A 22,044-nucleotide genomic window follows, 5' to 3' on the forward strand; every position below is an offset into this window, starting at 1 on the left:
ATCTTTATAAATGAATTTTATTCTTTCTCTTTATCACTTCCTTATTTTTTAAGACTACTTGAAAAATATAGAGATACTAACATTAAAAACAATCGATTTATAAAATTAATATTTTATGCTTGGAAAAATGATATAATTAGTTCCTAAGTAAGTAAATCTAGAACGAGTATAAGTGTAAAATAATACTTCCACATTATGAAATAGACTTTAATAAAACCGTAAATAAATTATCTATATAGAAAATATAATTTATTAGCAAAATTCTGATAATATACGAGTTTTCGAAAGCACAATATTCGAACAATATATGTAAATATACTAAATTTTTTTCGATCATTTAAATTAAATTTTATTATATAAATAACACATGAAGAACACAAAATATTAATATAATGTAATATCATTAAAATAAATAACAATTGTCATTAAGCAAATAAAATATATATAACGTCTATTTATGCATTTTAATAATAAGTTATAAATAAATATATTGCCTCGTCTAATGTTGTACACAAATCATATGGTAAATAATTGTAAAATATAATTGTTATAATAATTTTTAAAGACCATTGGAGATAAAAGATAATATCAAATTGTTTCTTGGGCAAGTTTCTGAGTTTTTTTTGCAAAATATTTATAAAGAATAAAGAGCGACTTGTCTTTAATTTCAATTAATGGTTTAAACACAACAAAAAAATGCTCCATGGAATGTTTTCTATCGAGTCATAACTGTATCCTGTCATAAAATAATGATTTTTTTTAAAATAAACTGTAATACTTGTTCGTTGATATATACTTGTAAAATTTCAAATAAAAAGCAGTAATTGAAAATATGATTAAGTATTAAAATTCGTGTTACTGTGCTTTTTACATCATAATTTGGCCTTAAAACTAAAGTTTTTACAACCACGTGATTTGTCTCAATTCCTGCTGGGCACTAAAATAGTTAATTCAAATATCTTATCCAATAAAAAAATCCTAAGTTTGAGCAGATGCTAAAAATTACTTTCATTTCACGGCCTTTAGTTTCTATGGGTAAAAGAAGGGAACATATACCAGCGATAATGCTCGAAGCGGCATAAATATCGATTGCAGATCTCACAGAAGTTTTTAATAACACCTGAATTTTTTTAAGAATCTTTCTTTAAATGATCATTAAAAAATTAAATTTGTAATTTCATTGTAAAAAAAATTTTAATATTTAAAAAAAATGAATATATTTTTGATATGATCTTACGACATAAAAATACGTTATCAGAATTTGGTCAAGAACTAAAAACGGTTCCTAACTCTGGGTATAATCAACTCATTTGTCTAATTCCTATGGGTGTTATACTTTTATAACCCTAATAGTATGTATAATTTCGAGGCAACACGTCCAGATTTAAACCACCGTCAAAAAAAATTTTATCGCAAATTAGCCCCCCCCCCTTTTCATTTATAGTAGACACCTTATATTACAGAAGTAATCTTCAAATATATCTCAAACTATATTTCTTTCACACAGCATGACATATTTTTATGTATTTCTGATAATTAAATATAATTTTATTAACGAATTATTTTGATAAAGGTTACCTGAGCTACAAAAGGAGTAAGAATAGCACCTACACGAGCCATCATGCTGCAAGTACCTATGCCCAATGCCCTTATAGTCGTGGGATATACCTAAATAAAGCGGTCATAACATTATAAGAATCTTTAGTGGTCTTAAATTTCAATTTCAAAAAAATATTTGAATTTTGTGAATAATATATCTAACTCATGTTTAAATTGAAAAACACTTATAAAATAGGAAAATTTAAATAAATTTTACTTCCGGAGTGTACACATAAGTAGCCTGAAAACCTGCGGATATAACTGTGCGAGCAATAAAAATGAAAGTTGTCATCATGGCTCTTTATTTTAAATATCCAATTTGAAAAATAAAACTTAAAGTGAGCATTATGATTGAAACATCTACTCAGTTAGCTATATATATTCGTATCTGAATCAGCGAGACTTTTATAGATAAAGACTTTTTTGCGAAATTTTATCACGAATCCAATTCGGCGAAGCATTTATAGCAAAGATAAAATCGCGAACCCTTTATGGCGAACTTTTTACCATGAATGTGTTTGCGCGAAGTTATTGAGCGCGTTAACAAGATATAAATATATTGTGAAAAAATTTATTAAAATAAAAGCAATATATTAGAATAATTCACCCTTAGGAGTTCCTTTAATCATAAAAGCAACGAACCCTTTCGCGCCCAGTGAGATCATTTGTCATCAAAATTTTTATATTTAAAAAACTCATGTTTGCTATTTAGACGCATGAATTTACAAAACAATATTTATTATTACATGTTTTATCATTAACCTGTCAAAATCATAATTTTATTATATCAAAATACAAGTTCAAGGTTAGGTATTTTACGCGCCAAAATTTTTACACTTTTACATCGATAACCATTCTATATAAATATATATAAATCAAAGGTATATAATGTTTTTATAATAGATTTTTACTAGTATTTCATATTTAGTAAAAGAAAATTTAACAATAACTATTATTTATATGATTTTTTGAAGGAAATCTAAATTGGTAACATTGGGATTTTATAATGTAATTTTTTCTATAATTTTTTTAAATTAAATATTAAAAATATGATATAGTAAAAATTGAATATAGGTTATTTTCCATTTAGAAAGCCAATATAATATTTGCAAAAGGTTAAGAAAGTGGGAATTTTTTTTTATTATACTATTTTTAAAATTTTTATAAATAATTTTTAGATGACCTCAACATATAAATATACCAGAGGGAGATGGATTAAAACAATATTAGCTCAAAACCGCATAAATGGGGAATTACAATTTTCGCTTTATGTGGATCATCTGGAATGCTATGTGATTTCGAAATATATTTAGGAAAATCCACAAATATAAAAAAAACTTCGAAGGGAATTAGCGGAAATATCGTTATACAACTATTAGAAACTGTTCCCCCACATAAAAACCATAAAATTTACATGGATAACTTATTTTCTTCGTATAATTTAGCAGTTGCTCTCAAAGATAATGGCTTTATCGTGTCGGGGACCCTTATATCTAATCGATTTTCGGGATGCCACCTGTATGATGATAGAATCCTAAAGAAAAAAGGAAGAGGGTCCCTTGATTATAAGATTCTAATAATAATATTATAATTTGCAAATGGTTTGATAACAAATCGATTATCACCATATCATCATTTATGGGAATAAATCCTATATCAAGAACAAAATGGTCGGTATCTGATAAGTTTTTCCAATGTTGAAATTCCAGCCATAATTCAAGACTATAACGGTGGTATGGGCGGGGTAGATCTCCATGATATGTTAATTGAACTCTACAGAACTGACAATGGAAGCATTTTTATATGCGAGTTTTCTTTCATTTATTAGATTCCTGTTGTAGCAAATTCATGGTTGCTCTATAGATGCCATATAAATAGTAAACATGTATCTCTTTTAGTATTTAAAGCTCGGATAGCTAAAGGATTGATGATGGTTGGAAAGGTAAATGGTGAAAAAAAGGTACCTACTTTGAAGATTGAAAAAAGAAGGAAATTGAATAGTTTTCATCCAATCACAGAGATTAGATTAGATAAAACAGTCATCGGCGGCTAGCAGACAAAGATGCAAGAACTGCAAAAATGGTTATTCAAGATTTGAATGTATAAAATGTAAAATATCTTTATGTTTAAATAAAAATCGCATTTGTTTTATTTCTTATCATTCAAAATAAATTGTATATTTATTTACATATGAATATCCCAATGATGACAATTGGTAACATTTCATAATTCTAATTGTATATTTCTTTACATATGAATATCCCAATGATGACAATTGGTAACATTTCATAATTCTAATTGTATATTTCTTTACATATGAATATCCCAATGATGACAATTGGTAACATTTCATAATTCTAATTGTATATTTCTTTACATATGAATATCCCAATGATGACAATTGGTAACATTTCATAATTCTATATATATATACCCTTTTTTAAATAAAAAAACGTTGAAAATGTGTTATTTCTGTTTTGTTTAACTCAGTTTTAAGAAAAAAAATTTTTTGTTCACGGGAAATTTTCGGGCGCGAAAGGGTTTGAAGGATCTTTTGTCAATTATTCTATATCAGGTAAGCATGTGAGATTTATCTGATATGACCAAAAATGGTCTCTCTCACTCATGGCTGTATGGAGAGGGAATTTAGGCTCAGTTTTTTTACTCCAATAAATACCCCCCCCCCCCCCTATACATAAATGACAAAAAATGCGATTAAGAGTAAATTTTAAAAATATTCTGAAATATTTTAAAAAAATTCCGCATTAAAACAAGTTTAAACTTACCTTACTGATTTTCTCAATTATTTTTAAAAATCATAGATGATTTGCTAAGTAATTTTTTTTAATTCGTGTAAATAATAAAAGGGATTCTCATTTTTTAAGATTCTCTATAAAATTGTGTTCTTTTATCGAAACCCGGAGAATCTAAACGTTTTATGTAATTGTTTCTGAAGAAAGAGAAGATTAGGAAAATGTTGGAAATAAATCATTCGATTTCCAATTTATAACTGTTTAGTTTTTCGCTTTGAAAATAATATAAATCATCTATCTCAAAAAAGGAAAAATATCAATCAAAAAATGAAAAGTCCCAAAAAGAAAAGAAAAGTGTTATAAAAAAGGAAAATGGTTATTTTTTTATAATTTTTTTTCTTGTCAATTTTTCTTAAATTTTTAATTTTTTCTTATTTTATTTCTAACTTTTGAAATCTCTTTAAGTTATTTTGAATCTTTATTTTTCTTAATCTTTTCTTAATTTTATTTCTTCTCATTTTTTATTATTCTTTTTTGTTTTTTTTTAAAATAATTTATTTTTTAATTTTCACTTAATTTTTATTTCTCATTGGGAGACAAAAATTTTTTTATAAGTATATTTTGCATATCAAATTATTTCATTACAATTTGGATATATATATATCAGAGACCTGCAGCCCGGCCCTAAACCCGGCGGGGCCGTATTTTAAATTTTTTAAATATACCCGGGCCGGGCCTAAAAACAATTTTTTTAAACATATTCGGGCCGGGCCGGGCCTAAGATTGTTAAAACCGGGCCGGGTGGGCCTTAATATTTTTTATAAAAATTTTTACATTATGAGTTAATGGTTATAAAATTATATTATATTATAGTTATAATTAATATAATATTGGGTGATGGTTAACACTACCTAACACCCACAGATCGATCTAATTATTAATTTTCTGCAAATTTATTCAAAATATTAATATATTTTTTTATAATTCATATCTAAATTTTTAGAATATATTTTACCAAAACAATCAAATAAAGGAATATCATTTCTTGAAGTTTGTAATAACCTTCAAAGCGAAAAAGGAGAAATAAAAATGATTTTACTTAATATAAAGCATTTTTTAATTGAAAAATTTGTTTTACACAAGTTTTATTTCTCTTTTTCTCTGTCCCAAATTCAAGCAATTACGTATATAGTCAGGGACAGATCGCAAGATGACGGAAAACTATATAAAAGATTATATTAAATTACAAGAGGCTCAGGAAGTAAATGAAATACCATCGACCAGTCAAATAACGACTGTTGTTAAACAAACTGAATCGTTTTATGACAAATGGGGCGATGGTAATTCTGTTAATATGTCAATACCCGATGATGAATATTATAATTACATAAATAAAAAAATAGATGAAACATTTAAGGTGGATAATTTGTTAGAGTGGTGGGCGGATCATCAAAGCGAATTTCCAATTTTAGTAAAATTGGCAATTCCTGTTTCAAGTGCAAGCTGTGAGCGGAATTTTTCCACTACGAGAATTCTTGAAGAAAGAAGAAGTAATCTTCAACCTGAAAAGGTAGATATGCTCCTCTTTCTTCATGATAATTTGTAAATTTTTAATATCTTTCTTGAGTATAGGGTTTCGTCAATCATGCTGGTTTTTTACTTTGCAAACTGTCAAATATTTATTGCATTTATTATATTTACCTTGAGTCATGAAAGTTTTTAATCCAACATTTTTCATTATTTTTTTTTACAATATTATATAATACAATTATCTTCTTTTGTTAAAAATTTATTTTATAAAATAAATTATTTCTACCGATATATTGCAATATTTATTAAATATTCGGGATTTCCGGACTATATCGATCATTCGTATTCTTAATTCTATTTATTCGATTTAATTATTCGGCATAAACATTATAAAACCGAATGGTTACAAGCCCTTTACAGATGACCATAGTCTATCTTCAACCAAAGCGATAGTCAACTGATTAATTCTCCGAATTATTTGCGAAAACATATCTAGATGACTACACTAATCTCTCAAATAATTCAAATTATATTTATCTTTTCTCAATCGATAATTCTTCAGAGTCTCAAAAAAGAAAAAAATGAGTTCCCTTCTCATATCGGATATTTCCGTGCCCCCTTTTTTTTGTTTCACTGATAACATTACCTTCTTCCATGAAAAATTTTGCTTCATTTTAAGTATATTTTTATCCACCATTTTTACTTACCACCATTTACGTCAATGTTAATTTCTAATTGTTTATTTATTTTTATATTTTTAATTTTTTTTAAATAACATAATCTTAACATCCATTTAATTAAAATAAAATCAATTTAACGATAAACTTCAACAATTTTATTTCGAGTTCTTTTTTTTTCTTCTTATTTTAAAAAATTATTTTTTTTTTTAAATTTATATATATCCATCTTATTCCCCTTCCTCTAAGAAAAACTAACACAAAAATTTCAATTCCCTTTCCCACCTTGCCCCTCCCCCTATAAACGTAAATGTCCCTTTCTACACATATCCCAATTAAAAAAAAATGTCCAAACTGTGGGCTAAATACCTTAATCAACAAAAACGGAACCCTAAGGAAGCACGGTAAAAGTGGTAACTTGTGTCATTTATCACATCAGTCACCTTTTACAGATCCTATCCCCCCTCCATTTTCTCTATTGCATTTAACATTAACATCCCCTTCACATATCCCAGCTCTCACCACAATTAATAATTTATCTGTTAATGAGGACTCACCCTATACTTCCAATGAGTTACCAATACCCTCCTTCTCCGATGAATTTACAAATTTACCTAAATCTCATATTATCTCAAGAATCCCCCGGGGAGCCAGGCTTCTTGCGGCTAAATCATATAGTAAAACTATTAATAACCTTCTAACCAATTTTAACTCCCCACAGCACTGGAAAGAGTTTCTCTTATTTGGCTTCCATGCCTTTCAGGTTCCAACTGACAAAAGCAAGCTGTCCCTCACTCAACAAATTAAGAACAGGTTGAATGATCTAGACAACATTTCAATGGACATAACTTCCACACCTAAGTTATCCATAAATCCTTTTAAGATAAAAGTAAATTTAGTTGGAAAAAAAATCGATAATTTAGATATAAAAGGAGCACTCCGTCTGGCCTCTTCATCAGACACACTAGCCCCCATTAATTTTCAAACTTATACCCGATTGGCTATGAAGCACCCCACACATCAGGCATCTTCAACTGAATTTCCTGGTTTAAATCCCACATCTTATCCAATAGAATTTACCCCAGGGGAAGTGAGAAAAGCAATCTCAACCTTCCAAAAAGATTCTGCACATGGTTTTGAAGGCATGAGACCGATATATCTTCAAGACCTAACAATCCCTCTTCTAAATTCTCAAACTACCCTACTCAACAGTATAACTCTCCTTTGTAACAGGATCTTACATGGTGACGTTCCTATCTTCGCCCAGCCAATTATGTTTGGAGCAAAACTAATAGCTCTTACAAAACCAAACAAAGACTTGCGCCCAATTGCCATAGGCACCCTTTTTAGAAGACTAGTATCAAAATTGATCTCGGCTCGAATCAATGAGAAGGTCTCTACAGTTCTCACATCAACTCAACTAGGGGTTGGTGTCAAAGGCGGCTGCGAGTCTGCCGCTCATATAACCCGAATATATCTACAAAATAATCCTCAAAATAAACACCTGATTAAAATCGATTTTTACAATGCATACAACACAATAAAGCGATCCGTCTTCCTAAAATCCTTTATCAATAGCTTCCCATGCTACTCCAGCTACATTTTAAGCTGCTATGCGAATCCCTCCATCTTACAATATGGTGAATATAGGCTTTCTTCTTCAGAAGGAATTCAACAGGGTGATCCTCTAGGGTCGATATTATTCTGTTTAGGAATAGACAATCTAGTTAAAAAAATTAAAAGCAGTTGCCTGTTAGATCTTCATATCTGGTACATAGATGACGGGATTATAAGCGGAAGCCCAGAAGAGATAGACAAAGCCCTAGAAATTTTGCAAAAGGATGGGCCAGACATAGGCCTTCTCTTAAACGTCGACAAAACAGAATTCTGTCAGCTCACCTCTCAATCTCGCAACTGTCACGCCTTTAAAGAGGTTATGGCCGAAGAACTAACACATCTTGGCTCACCAGTTGGGGGTTGCTTAGCAGTTGAAGCCTTTTTCCAGGCTACTTCGAATAATTTGAACAATATGGAGGGTCTACTTATGCAACTTCCCACGCATAAATCTTTCTTCTTAATTAAAAATTTCTTCAATATACCAAAGATCCTATATGCTCTACGGTCTACTGCTGTTTTTAAACATCCTAATCCCTTAAGAGCATATGAATCCATAATTAAAAACATCATGGAAAAAATAACTAACCTCAAATTTAACTCCAATTCGTGGCATCAAGCCACTCTCCCCTGCAATAAAGTAGGCTTAGGGTTACGATCACCCATAGCCTTATCAATTAGTGGTTTCATCTCGTCCAGATTGGCAAGCTCCAAAATAATAACTGATCACCTGACCTTGCCAGATGCACTGCTTGACGAAGCTTATGTCATTTGGAAAGCCTCAGTTGGAGATGAATGTCTACCACCAGCCTCCCATAAACAAAAGGATTGGGATAATCCGATGATTGCAAGGTCCGTTGATTACCTCTTTTCGACACTGCAATCTGAAGATCATGCCCTATTAGCTTCCCTCAACCAAGGTTCAGGACATGAATACTTGGATGCCATCCCCTCTAAAAATCTTGATCTCGAACTTTCAAATCAAGAATTCAGTTTTGCTGTAGCCATTCGATTAAATGCAACAACCTCAGTTTCATATAAGTGCGCCAAGTGCAAAAGGCCAGTTAGTCAAACTGGTCGTCATTGCCTCCAATGCATTTTTAGCAGTGGACGTTCGATCCGGCATAACAGATGTAATGCTCTCATAAAACGAGCTTTACAGTCAGCAGGCTTTCCTGCCACTTTAGAACCCTCAGGTCTCTTTACGGATGGGAGACGACCCGATGGAATTACACAAATTCCCTGGGAGAATGGCCGATTTCTAGCCTGGGATTTCTCCTGCGTTGACCCCCTCTCACCCTCCAACATCAATAAAGACATTTTAAAATACACGAAGATTTTAAAACAAATAAATATGTGGATATTCCAGATGAGTATAAATTCGTACCAGTTGTCACGACGACCTTAACATCTCTTGGAAGTCAGGCTCTTAGCCTGATTAAAAAGATTGGCAGAACCTTAAGAACAAAATCAGGAGACCCAAAAGAAGGCGTCTACTTACGTCAACGCATAGGAATTCAGATTATAAAATCTAATTTCACATGCTTCATAGGTTCATTCCCCGAGGAGCCCGATGAATCTAGATTTTCTTCTTCTTCCCTTTTTTTTTTAAAATTACCCCCCCCCCTTCCTCCCCGTATTATCATTTGCACTAATTATATTCCCATTATTATACCTTGTATTATGAAGTCGTTGGTTGTTGGTTGTTAAATTTCTTAAAATTTCTAGAATTGGTTTATATCATATAATATGTTTATTTGTTGATAAATAAAAATTATTTTAATTAAAAAAAAAAAAAAATTATATTAATATTGTGCAATTATATTATATTTCAAAATACTATTTATTATACATGCATTTTTTTAAATAGCGATTTATTTTTATTTTATAAATTAAATACAATATATTATATTCTCAAAATATTTTCCATTTTTATAAATTAAATATTAGTTTTATTATTTTTAAATGCAATATAAAATATAGTATATGCTTAAAATATTATTACCATTTTTATGAATATTAGTTATTTATAGATGCAATATAAAATATAGTATATGCTCAAAATATCCATTTTTATAAATAACAGTTTTATAATTTTTATAAATTCAATATAATATTCTCAAAATATTAGCTTTTTACATGTATTTTTTAAATAATAAGCGATAATACTCGCTGAAAAATATGGTAAAATACCTCATAGGTGAATTTTTGTATATACCAGGTCGAATATAATTTTAAAAAATATCCGGGCCGGGCCTTAAATTTTTAAATCCGGGCCGGGCCGTAAAAATTTTTTTTTAATATCCGGGCCGGGCCTAAAAAATTTAAAACCGGGCCGGGCCGTGCAAATGGTCCCTCTGCAGGTCTCTGATATATATATATAGTGAAACAAAAATTTATATTAATCATTAATAATTTCCTTGCATTTTCTTCAGATCTCAGATTTTGATCTCTGAAAAAATACTTCCATACATTTTCAATGGGACTAAGATAAGAACTGTATGGTGGTAAATTTATTGTATGCCCTCATCTTTCTATCGATATTCTAATTGTATGGTTATGATGAAATGGAACATTATTCATCACAAAGATCATATTCATCATATGACCTTCTTCAAAATGATTTAGTATTTCATTTAGAAAATTGCAAAAGTATAGAGCGCAGGGGCCATCATGATCTTAGAATCTGAATATTCCCGCAATCGTGAGAGCAGAAATGATGGTATAATTAATTATTTTTATCCCTAGGACATTATTAATAATTCATATAACCGCATCATTGATATTGAAAATCCGTTCTCATCGATAAAGATAAATTTCACTTATTCGCAAACCAATTCGCGAATTCTATGCGAATCCCGATATTTGATTATGCATTTTCTCTAACTGAACGTAGTGATACCCTTTTAAAAGTATACCCAAATCATTAAAGTAACCTTGATAGTTGATACGTATTTTTGATATATATATCTTTATTTAATCATTCCACATAACTTTTTTAAGGTAATGTGCAATCAATATACAATTTAAATATTCTTTCTGTTCTTGATGTAATTTCTTGCGTGCACTTGAACCGCCTTTGGGCAAACTATATTTTATTCCTTTTTGAGATATGAGTATTTTATATTTGTAATTGTTTTATAGCTTACTTTAAAACATGATGCTATTTTATGATATTATTCATTTTTTAACGAGTCAATTATTGGAGTTTTTGTTGCACTATTAATTTTTTATTGATCTTCGTGATTTTATTTTTAAAAACAAAAAAATTTGAGATTATTAAATTTACCTCATTTTTACATTTAATTATTCATAAATTAAAGAATATAGTATTAATAATACTTTAAAAAAATTATTTACTTGCACAAAAGTATTGAATACTTCTAGTATAAATATTAAAATTTCAAAAATAAGAATTAATATATGATTATATTTTATTAATTTTATCGTTTGGTATTATAGTTCAAACTTATTTAAATATTACAAAGGTACATTATAACCAAATGATTAATTTAATTCATTAATTATAGTGAAATAATTTGAAATGCAAAAAATATTAATAAAAAAAATTTGATTGCCAAAGAAAAACAAAAATTAACTCTAATATAAAAAAAAATATAAGGAGAAAAAAAATCACAAAAAGTCAAAAATTGTTATATGTAGAATAAAAAATAAATGTAAATGAATTATTAGACATAAAAATAGAAAAATGAAGAAAAATGACAGGGAAAATAAATGACTTATTTTTAAAAATACATGAATGATAAAAAATGAGAAGAAATAAAATTGACAAAAGATTAAGAAAAAGATCGCAAAAAGTTAGTAACAAAACAAGATGGAATAATAAAAAAAAGTAAAAATTTAATTAAGAAAAAAAATTTAAAAAAATAACAATATTCCTTTTTTGATTGTGAGTTTTACTTTTTGATTGAATTTTCTTTTTTGTTTGACACTTTTACTTTTTTGATAGAACTTTTCCTACTGTAATAAACGACTTGTTTTGAGCCGATTTTTAAAAACACTCAGTATTTCATCCAAAAAAATATTACGCAAGCCTGAAGATTTTGTCATAGAAGGAACAAATGTCAAAACATATATTATCGAAATCTCGAGGCTTAGGCAATATTTTTCTAGCTAAAATATTGAGTTAGTCTTTTTTAAAAATCGGCTCAAAACGAGCCGTTTAACAACACTATTTCTTAAGCCTTTGGGACTTTAATTTTTTGATTGAAACTTTTCTTTTTTTGATTGACCCTTTTCCTCTTTTGAATGGGAAACCCTGTATATTCTTATCTGAATCTATCCCACACGGACTTATTAACTCGATATCCATTTGCTTCGACAATTTTAATATTTTATATTAGTTGATTTGTGATACTGACTTCATGATATCTATTTCATGAAATATTTCGCTATATTGTCTGCGCGATTTTGATTTCGCGATAATGACTTTGCTATATAATTTTAGCTATAAATTCTATTCGCTATAATAAACATTCGCGATAAAAATTTCACTGAACTGATATGGAAGCAGATATATTACCTATTATAAAGCATTTATTGCTTACAATATAAGCTCCAAAATAAACTATCCGACATCTTATGTTTAATTTAATTATTATAGAATAATATGTATATTAAATTAAAACTCGGTAACCTATTGCTGCAAATGTTAAGCAGGAAAACGAAAATTGAAAAGGCGAAAAACTCTATGGCTATCGTAATTTTCCTTCCTAAACTTTCGATTATGAATACCGTCAAAAACAAACCTTATTTTAGTGTGAAAACAGTATGTTATGCCATTGTTAAATATATTCTAAATTATTTGAGATAGTTTGAAATGCAAAGATTTTTGCTTTTCAAGTTTTTTTGTAAAAAAACTCGTGGGATCCAATTTAATTTTTTGATCACCAAAATTTTATAATATTCTGAAGATTTTTTTTGTAAAAAATCCATTGTAATTTTTTCATTAAAATTTTATATTTTGAGGATTTCGTTTGTAAAAAATCCTGTGGGTTAAATCCCATGAGATATACTGATCGTTTTTTTTGAGAATTATTTTCAAAATATATCTTAAAAAAATTTGATGTAACAAATATATAATAAATTTAATTAGAGTTTTTAGCTTTTTTGGTTTTTCTATGAAGATAGCAATAGTCATAATTTTATTCGAATTCTCTTTCAAATTATTTAACGAAAATTGGTAAAAATAAATAATTCAACATGTTGCAATGTAATTTCTGTGACAATGCATCATAGTTAGGTGAATGGTCATAATTTTTATTTTTAAGACATTTAAAATTTTTTTCATTAAAAAAATTTTAAACGGTAATAGGACTTTCGGAAAAGAAACCCCGTAAAAAATTTGAGAGAAAACAAATGCCGATTTGATTTTACGACCATTTCCGATTTTTGATACTTAAATTTTTTAAATAATATTTAACATTATATGACTTTAAAGGGCCTACCATAAAATGAGGCTATATAAAAATCTTCAAATAACACTTCTAGCTAAATTTGATCCAAAAATATTTAAAATTAATGGGAAAGCATTTTGCTCAAAATGCCCCATTTTAAAAATTTTAGAAATATCTGAGGGGGTGGGGTTGAAACTCATGTTGATTTATCATTGAATTCACTATATAAAAAATTAACTCTAAAAAATATATTAATATATTCAATAAATAATGTAAGATAAATTAGAAAAGGTAAAAAACCATCTAAAATAAATATTTAAAATAATATAATATCAAAATAAATCATCTTCTAAAAATATATTTAAAAAATTTATCTATAAAATAAATTTATAAATAAAAAATTCGTCTTAAAAAATAATTTGTAAAATAGTACATTGCCGAAATAATATCACCCTGCTGACTGGCACGACTAATTACTGCATTGCTAAAAAGCAATTATTCATAATTTAATTAATATCAAATAATATATAATTCTATTTTTATTATATTAATGGCGAAAAAAATATATTTATTAACTTATTATAACAAACAAACATATCCATAAGAGGGCGTTAAATGCATAAATATAAAAATATCATTTTAGGAAACCGAATGATTATTGTTTAGTACTTATTTTATATTTTGGTGTAAATATATGTGGAAAACCTAAAAATTAAAAAAAAATGGCAGGTTTCTTTGAAATTTAAATTATGAGTAAGTTTAAAATCGAAAAATAATAGAAAAAGGCATATATTGTGGGTTTGATCAAAATCTCTTCATTTTTGTTTCCATTGCTTATATTTACGTGTATAACATTATCCTAAAAAAATATGATTTGACCGATTGCCGAACTCAAAACAGTTAACTTACTAAATATCGATTGATCAAATTTGCTAGTAGTATCAGATAAGATTGTTAAACCCGGGCCGGGCCCCTTAATATTTTTTATAAAAATTTTTACATTATGAGTTAATAGTTATAAGATTATATTATATTATAGTTATGATTAATATAATATTAGGTGATGGTTAACACTACCTAACACCCACAGATCGATCTAATTATTAATTTCCTGCAAATTTATTCAAAGTATTAATATATTTTTTTATAATTCTTACCTAAATTTTTAGAATATATTTTACCAAAACAATCAAATAAAGGAATATCACTTCTTGAAGTTTGTAATACCTTTCAAAGCGAAAAAGGAGAAATAAAATTGATTTTACTTAATATAAAGCATTTTTTAATTGAAAAATTTGTTTTACACAAGTTTTATTTCTCTTTTTCTCTGTCCCAAATTCAAGCAATTACGTATATAGTCAGGGACAGATCGCAAGATGACGGAAAACTATATAAAAGATTATATTAAATTACAAGAGGCTCAGGAAGTAAATGAAATACCATCGACCAGTCAAATTACGACTGTTGTTAAACAAACTCAATCGTTTTATGACAAATGGGGCGATGGTAATTCTGGTAATATGTCAATACCCGATGATGAATATTATAATTACATAAATAAAAAAATAGATGAAACATTTAAGGTGGATAATTTGTTAGGGTGGTGGGCGGCTCAACAAAGCGAATTTCCAATTTTAGCAAAATTGGCAATTCCTGCTTCAAGTGCAAGCTGTGAGCGGAATTTTTCCACTACGAGAATTCTTGAAGAAAGAAGAAGTAATCTTCAACCTGAAAAGGTAGATATGCTTCTCTTTCTTCATGATATTTTGTGAATTTTTAATATCTTTCTTGAGTATAGGGTTTCGTCAATCATGCTGGTTTTTTACTTTGCAAACTGTCAAATATTTATTGCATTTATTATATTTAACTTAAGTCATGAAAGTTTTTAATCCAACATTTTTCATTATTTTTTTACAATATTATATAATACAATTATCTTCTTTTGTTAAAAATTTATATTATAAAATAAATTATATTAATATTGTGCAATTAGATTATATTTTCAAAATACTATTTATTATACATGCATTTTTTTAAATAGCGATTTATTTTTATTTTATAAATTAAATAGTAAATTAAATACAATATATTATATTCTCAAAATATTTTCCATTTTTATAAATTAAATATTAGTTTTATTATTTTTAAATGCAATATAAAATATAGTATATGCTCAAAATATTATTACCATTTTTATGAATATTAGTTTTATTTTTATAAATGCAATATAAAATATAGTATATGCTCAAAATATCCATTTTTATAAATAACAGTTTTATAATTTTTATAAATTCAATATAATATTCTCAAAATATTAGCTTTTTACATGTATTTTTTAAATAATAAGCGATAATACTCGCTGAAAAATATGTTAAATACCTCATAGGTCAATTTTTGTATATACCAGGTCGAATATAATTTTAAAAAATTCCGAGCCGGGCCTGAAATTTTTTTTTAAAAATAACCGGGCCGGGCCGGGCCGTAAAAATTTAAAACCGGGCCGGGCCGTGCAAATGGTACCTCTGCAGGTCTCTGAGTAGTATGAATTAAAAAATTAACAATTTTGTTTTATATCTCTATAAAATAAACACATGCAAAACTTTATCCCAAAAAATATTTTAAAAATATCGTAAATTGACCGATAACTGATTTGAAACCGACCCAATGACTAAATGTTGCTTTGCTGGCGTCAGGGATGCAAGCCGGGCAAAATATTTGCCCGGATTCGGTTCGGGTTCGGTTTAAGGTTAAAAAAAATAGGTGGGTTCGGTTCGGGTTAAGTTCAGGGAAATATTTTTGAACCCGGGTTTGGCTTCAGGTTCAGCTCAGGTTTAAGAATTTTTGAATTGAAAAAAAAACATATTCTATATGTAAATCATAATTATAAAACTAGACATAAATTTGGTATAAAATATAAATCTTTTATTTTATTAATAGGCAAAATTAGTTAAAAATACAAAGCATAGTCATGTATAGATTTAAAAATTTTTATTTAGACGTATTTCTTTAAATTAACAATATCCAATATAATAATTTTTACTTTAACTTGTTCACTTTCATTTTCCTCTAATTAATATTCTTTGAGAATAAGTTAAAAATTAAAATGGCGTAAATGAATTTAATTGTTTAAAATTTATTAATAATCCAATAGGAATCTTTGAGAATAAATATATAAAATTTAAAAATGGAGTAAATGAATTAAGTTGTTTAAAATTTATTAACACTTCACTTATTAGAAATTTGAAAATATTATAAAATGTCAAATAAATTATTAGTATTTAAACAATACACTGAACCTGGTTGAACCCGGGTTCAAAAATTCCCGGGTTCGGTTCGTGGTTTTGAAAATTTCATAAACGGTGTTCAGGTTCGGTTTAGGTTCATATTTTTCCCCAAAAACCTGGGCTTTCTTCTCCGGGTTCGGGTTTGGTTCGAAAACCTGGCTGGCGTTCCCTGAAAAAATTTTTATTTTTGTTTTATACGCGTACATTTACGTGTTAAACATTATTCCAAAAATTATTTTAAAAATATTGTGATTTGACCGATGCTCAAAACCGACCACTTACTAAATATTCGATTGACCAAATTTGCTAGTGATATCAACTGAAAATATTCATTTTTGTTTTATACCTCTATAAACACATGCAAAACATAATCCTAACATTATCCTAAAAAATATTTTAGAAATATCGTGATTTGACCGATAACCGACCCAATGACTAAATACTGCATTGCTTGCGTTATCTGTGGAAAAATCTTCATTTTTGTTTTATAAACGTATATTTACGTGTTAAGTATTATTCTAAAAAAATATTTTGATTTGACCAATTGCCGAGCTCAAAACCGACCACCTATTAAATATTCGATTGACCAAATTTGCTGGTGGTAATATCAATTGAAAAATGTTCATTTTTGTTTTATATCTCTATAAATACATGGAAAACATTATCCCAAAAAATATTAAAAAAATATCGTGACCGATTGCCGAACTTAAAACCGACCACTTACTAAATATTTAATTTTTTGTCTACTATATATCATCAAAAGTACGATATCTTAAAAATGATTTAATAGATTAATTTTTCTCATTGAGATTTAATCCCCAACACAAAGCAAACTATAAAAATAAAATGCTGTAATAGCAAAGAAGATTAAATTTTCATTTACGAATGATATTTTGAATCACTTTCTATATCATTATAAAATGTTTAATGTTATATTTAATTGTGATTTACATACCGGTTTATATAATTTTTTTAACCGTATTATATTATTCGCACTTAATATTTTGTATTTTCCAATATTTTATTATTCGCACTTAATATTTTGTATTTTCCAATATTTTATTATTTGTCGAAACTATCATATTTTCAAATATGATTGGTTCTAATAAATTTTTAATGCTTCAAAAAAAATCATTTAAATATTAAAAAAATTATCCCCCTCCCCCTTCACCTCGGTAAAAATTCCTAGCTATGCGCCTGGTATTTTTCAATGTCATTTAAATTATAAAGTTTTTAAAAAATTAGAATTTTTTAAAATATATTATGGCATCATCCTAGAAAGAAAAAAATGAAAAGTGAACGTTATAAATCATAAACAAAAAAATAATTTTAAATAATAGCTTTTAAAATTTTAAATTATTATATAATTATAAATCATATTTTTGTTTTAAAAATGTCTAATATATTCCTACAGTATTTAATTAGGTAAGGTATATAATTAATAATTTATATTAAAATTTTATCATTATAGTTCAAAAGACAAACCATCTCCTGAGATGGCTATCAAAATTCTTAAAGGGATAAAAAATGAAGATATTGTGCCTATGATGTATCCAGGCGCGTAACCAATGGGGAGGAAATGGGAAAATTTCCCCCCCCCATCGCAAATTTGACTATTTTCATAAATATCATTTTAAGCTAATAAAAATTTTACCCCCACCCCCCAGATTCCCCCCCCCCCACCAATCAAAATTTTACAAATATTTGAATATCAATTTTCCAACATATTATTCAAAAATATTAATAAAATGGAAAAATATTTAGTCAAAGAGATTGAAATCAAACGATAATTTATAAATAAGGCTGAGCATGAAAAAAAGTAATGTGTCGTTAGCAGCGATATCATTATTGAATTCAATTGATCAATCAGAGTTTATCATTGCTGCTAGTTGCATCAATAAATTATTTTTAGCTCACTACTTTGTAGAAATTTACAAAAACCAAATTTAGATTTGGTTCAAGTTATTGATTTGGCGGAACATTGGAAAATATACATGAACAGGTAGATACAATAAGAATGAATGTAGATAAATATTTTCATAATATTTATCTAGACGTTGAATCGAAGGCTAAATTTTATGATATAATACTAATTAAACCTCGTCTAGCACCTAGGCCATTATTGAGATGAAAATAAATATTGGCTCAACTAAAGAATATTATAAAATCCATTTTCATCCCATTCTTAGATACTTTTTTATAGCAAATAAAAGTACGGGTTTTAGATAAAAAACAAGTCTTTAGCAATCTTCAAGTTTTATTACCCAAAGATCCTTCTTCATTTTCTAATGCCACTATTGGTAAAATTAAATATTTAGAAAAATTTTATTCCTATGAGATTGATAATGAAATAAATTTAATCAGTGAATTCGAATTGTGGTATAAATATTTATACGTTTAGCTATTTTACCTGAGCATGCTATTGATGCGCTCAATCGGTGTAAAGAAACTTTGGTTCAATTTCCTAATAATTCGAAGTTGTTTTATATTCTTGCATGTTTGCCTATTACAACATGTACGAATGAAAGGACTTTTTCCAACTTGAGAAGGTTGAAAACATATTTACGAAGTACTGAATCTCGGCTAAATGGGTTAGCTCTGTTAAATATACACAGAGATTTGGTTCCAAAGACAAACGAAATAATTAAAAATCTTGTATTTGATAAGAAGTTAAAAAAAACTTGTTAATTTAATTATTTTCTAGTCAATATTTTTAACTACTATTAATATTTTCAATAAAAAAAATTATATTCTACTTATATTGTATGAGAATTTAAGCTGAGGCTAGTTTTTAAAGCAAATTTAAAAAAAAATGACATTACACTTTATTTCAACACATAAATAAACCTTTACATTTAAAAAAACTTTATTAAATATAATATACCTAACTTGAAATAATAAAAAAGAGGCTTGTAATATCCTATCCATAAGCACGAATTAGTAAATAATAGTTAAAAATAGAAATATAATTATTATTAAATTATTCATAATTTAATAGAATAGCTAAATAAGACCCGGCCGAAGGCCGGGGGAAAGCTGAAAAATTTTTCCCCCCTATAAGAAAATCCTGGATACGCCACTGGATGTATCCTTCTTCAAATGAACTCGTCTCTAGCCGAACCACTAGCCTCTGAACCGGTTCGAGCCTTATAATTTTATGCTTATAAAATAATGTTTAAGTTATTACTAGTATACTGCAAAAATTTTAATTATATTCTAATTATTTTAAAAATTATTATAAATTACATTTGATTGATAAGCGTCAGTCAAACTTTTATAAACTTTAGTATATTGCCATTTTAGAACATTTTTTAAATATTTTAAGCTTATAAATTATAATGTGTAGAGAAAAAATAAATAATATATAAATTATTTACATATAATATTATAAATGGCACATCAAATCTGATATCATAATGACAATGATAGCTACCCAGTGTGGAAATATGTTTCTCAACAATTAAATTTATATTATCTCCTTATATATGTAATTTGAGTGAGAAGAATTTTGAAAATATATTAATTGTGCGGCTTAATAAAAAATTTTTAAGTAATTGTTCATATTAAAATTAATCATTGATATTTATTTGTTATATTTATTAATTAAATATTATTTTATAATGTGCAATTAATAAAAATGAAGGTTTTTATTTATGTGTTTTTATTTTAATTATGAAATAAAAAAAAATTTTCCTTATACATAATTTGAAGACCAGTTTCAAAAAATTTCCGGGTTCGGTTCAGGGTTTGGGGAATTTTATAAACGGGGTTCAGGTTCGTTTCGGGTTCCGATTTTTTTTCAAAAACCCAGTTATTCTCCGGGTTTGGTTCGAATCTCTGGGAAAAAGAACCAATCTAATATTAATATAAAAATATACACAGAAAAAAATTTACTTAAAAAAATAGGTTTGAATACAAAAGTGTTCAAGCAGGTTTTTAGAGGTTCGAACCGAACCGATATTTTTATTTTTTGCGAACCGAACCTGAACCTTGAACCGTTATTTTTATCCTAACCAGAACCGATATTCGTTTCGGCTTGGATCCCTGGGGTCTACTAAGGATTATCCAATTTTTCTCGGCCCACTTTATTTGTATGGGAATGCAGGTTAACAAACTTATAATATTTTCTTTTCAGATTTAAAGGAAATTGTAAAAAAAACCTATTTAATAAAAATAATATAATCTTTAAAACAGATGATGACAAGGCTCTACTTACCTCCATAAAACAAAATTTTCTGAATACCGTGCAATTATTATGCACAAGATATAAAAAAAATATTAAAAATTATTTAAGAGATAAAGAGGGGGTTCCAAAAGAAAATATTAAAAATTATTTAAGAGATAATGAGGTGGTTCCCGAAGTAATAAGAAACAATACAATATCTTTAATTTTTGGAAACAATGGCATGGTATTTCCAATTCTGATGATATATTTTTTTTGATAAACTTAATAATTTACTTAAATTTTGCGAAATTAATCACTATTATTTTTTTATAAAACATATTAACATTTATTTAGAAAAGAATTTGTGCAATTATGTTTATTTCCTATTAAAAATAAATTTATAAGTGATTTATGAACTAACAACAATTGTGAATGTTTTTAAAAGTTAAACTAATTGGAAATCACGTCATTTTATTAACTTATGATATAATAAATAATAAGGTACAAATACAAGAAGATCTTGAAAGAGCTTTGATAGGGAAAGGAGAATATTACTTGGCTGAGGGGTATTAATCATTTCACTTAGATTTATCAATTTGGGAGAAATTTAGTGAGGAAGATAAAAAAAATGAGGTAAATAAATTTAATAAAAGGTAGTAAAAAACTGGAAAAAGAAAAGGTTATGTCATCATGCGGTGAACTAATACTTTTAAAACCTAAAATTTCTAAAAAAAAAAAACCTTTAAAATAAAAAAAAATAGGACAGTATCAATATTAAAATTGAAAATTAAGGCCCTAAACGTATTACTCTTTTTCATATATATTATATATATATCAAATCAATCTTTTAATTTTACAATAGATATTTGTATCAGACATACTGTTCCATCCCATCCTAATCATTAAATACTCCATCATATAATCAACTCAGAAATTAATTTTTTATACATATCGCATACAAATACCAATTTTTTAAAAATATTTTTATTTACATCGCATATAAAT

At 27.3% G+C, this 22,044-nt stretch overlaps 1 protein-coding gene across 4 annotated transcripts in view; it reads right to left on the bottom strand.

Moving 5' to 3' along the window:
* Window positions 1–477: 477 nt before the first annotated feature.
* Window positions 478–22,044, bottom strand: part of LOC135922188 (synaptic vesicle 2-related protein-like) — a 135,725-nt gene continuing 114,158 nt past the window's right edge. The window contains exons 10-14 of one of the 4 annotated variants that reach the window (XM_065456614.1): window positions 12,831–12,942; window positions 1,817–1,898; window positions 1,579–1,668; window positions 1,007–1,120; window positions 478–736 (exon numbers count right to left, since the gene is read on the bottom strand). In XM_065456614.1, the coding sequence (XP_065312686.1) occupies window positions 716–736; window positions 1,007–1,120; window positions 1,579–1,668; window positions 1,817–1,898; window positions 12,831–12,942 (419 nt within the window). In that variant the 3' untranslated portion in view covers window positions 478–715. The remainder of the gene's footprint in view (window positions 737–1,006; window positions 1,121–1,578; window positions 1,669–1,816; window positions 1,899–12,830; window positions 12,943–22,044) is intronic. The other 3 variants (XM_065456613.1, XM_065456612.1, XM_065456611.1) reach the window with 3 other exon arrangements.

Source organism: Gordionus sp. m RMFG-2023, chromosome 1 (genome assembly GCF_954871325.1).
Source record: "Gordionus sp. m RMFG-2023 chromosome 1, tfGorSpeb1-WG-v2, whole genome shotgun sequence".
NCBI classification, from domain to species: domain Eukaryota; kingdom Metazoa; phylum Nematomorpha; class Gordioida; order Chordodea; family Parachordodidae; genus Gordionus; species Gordionus sp. m RMFG-2023.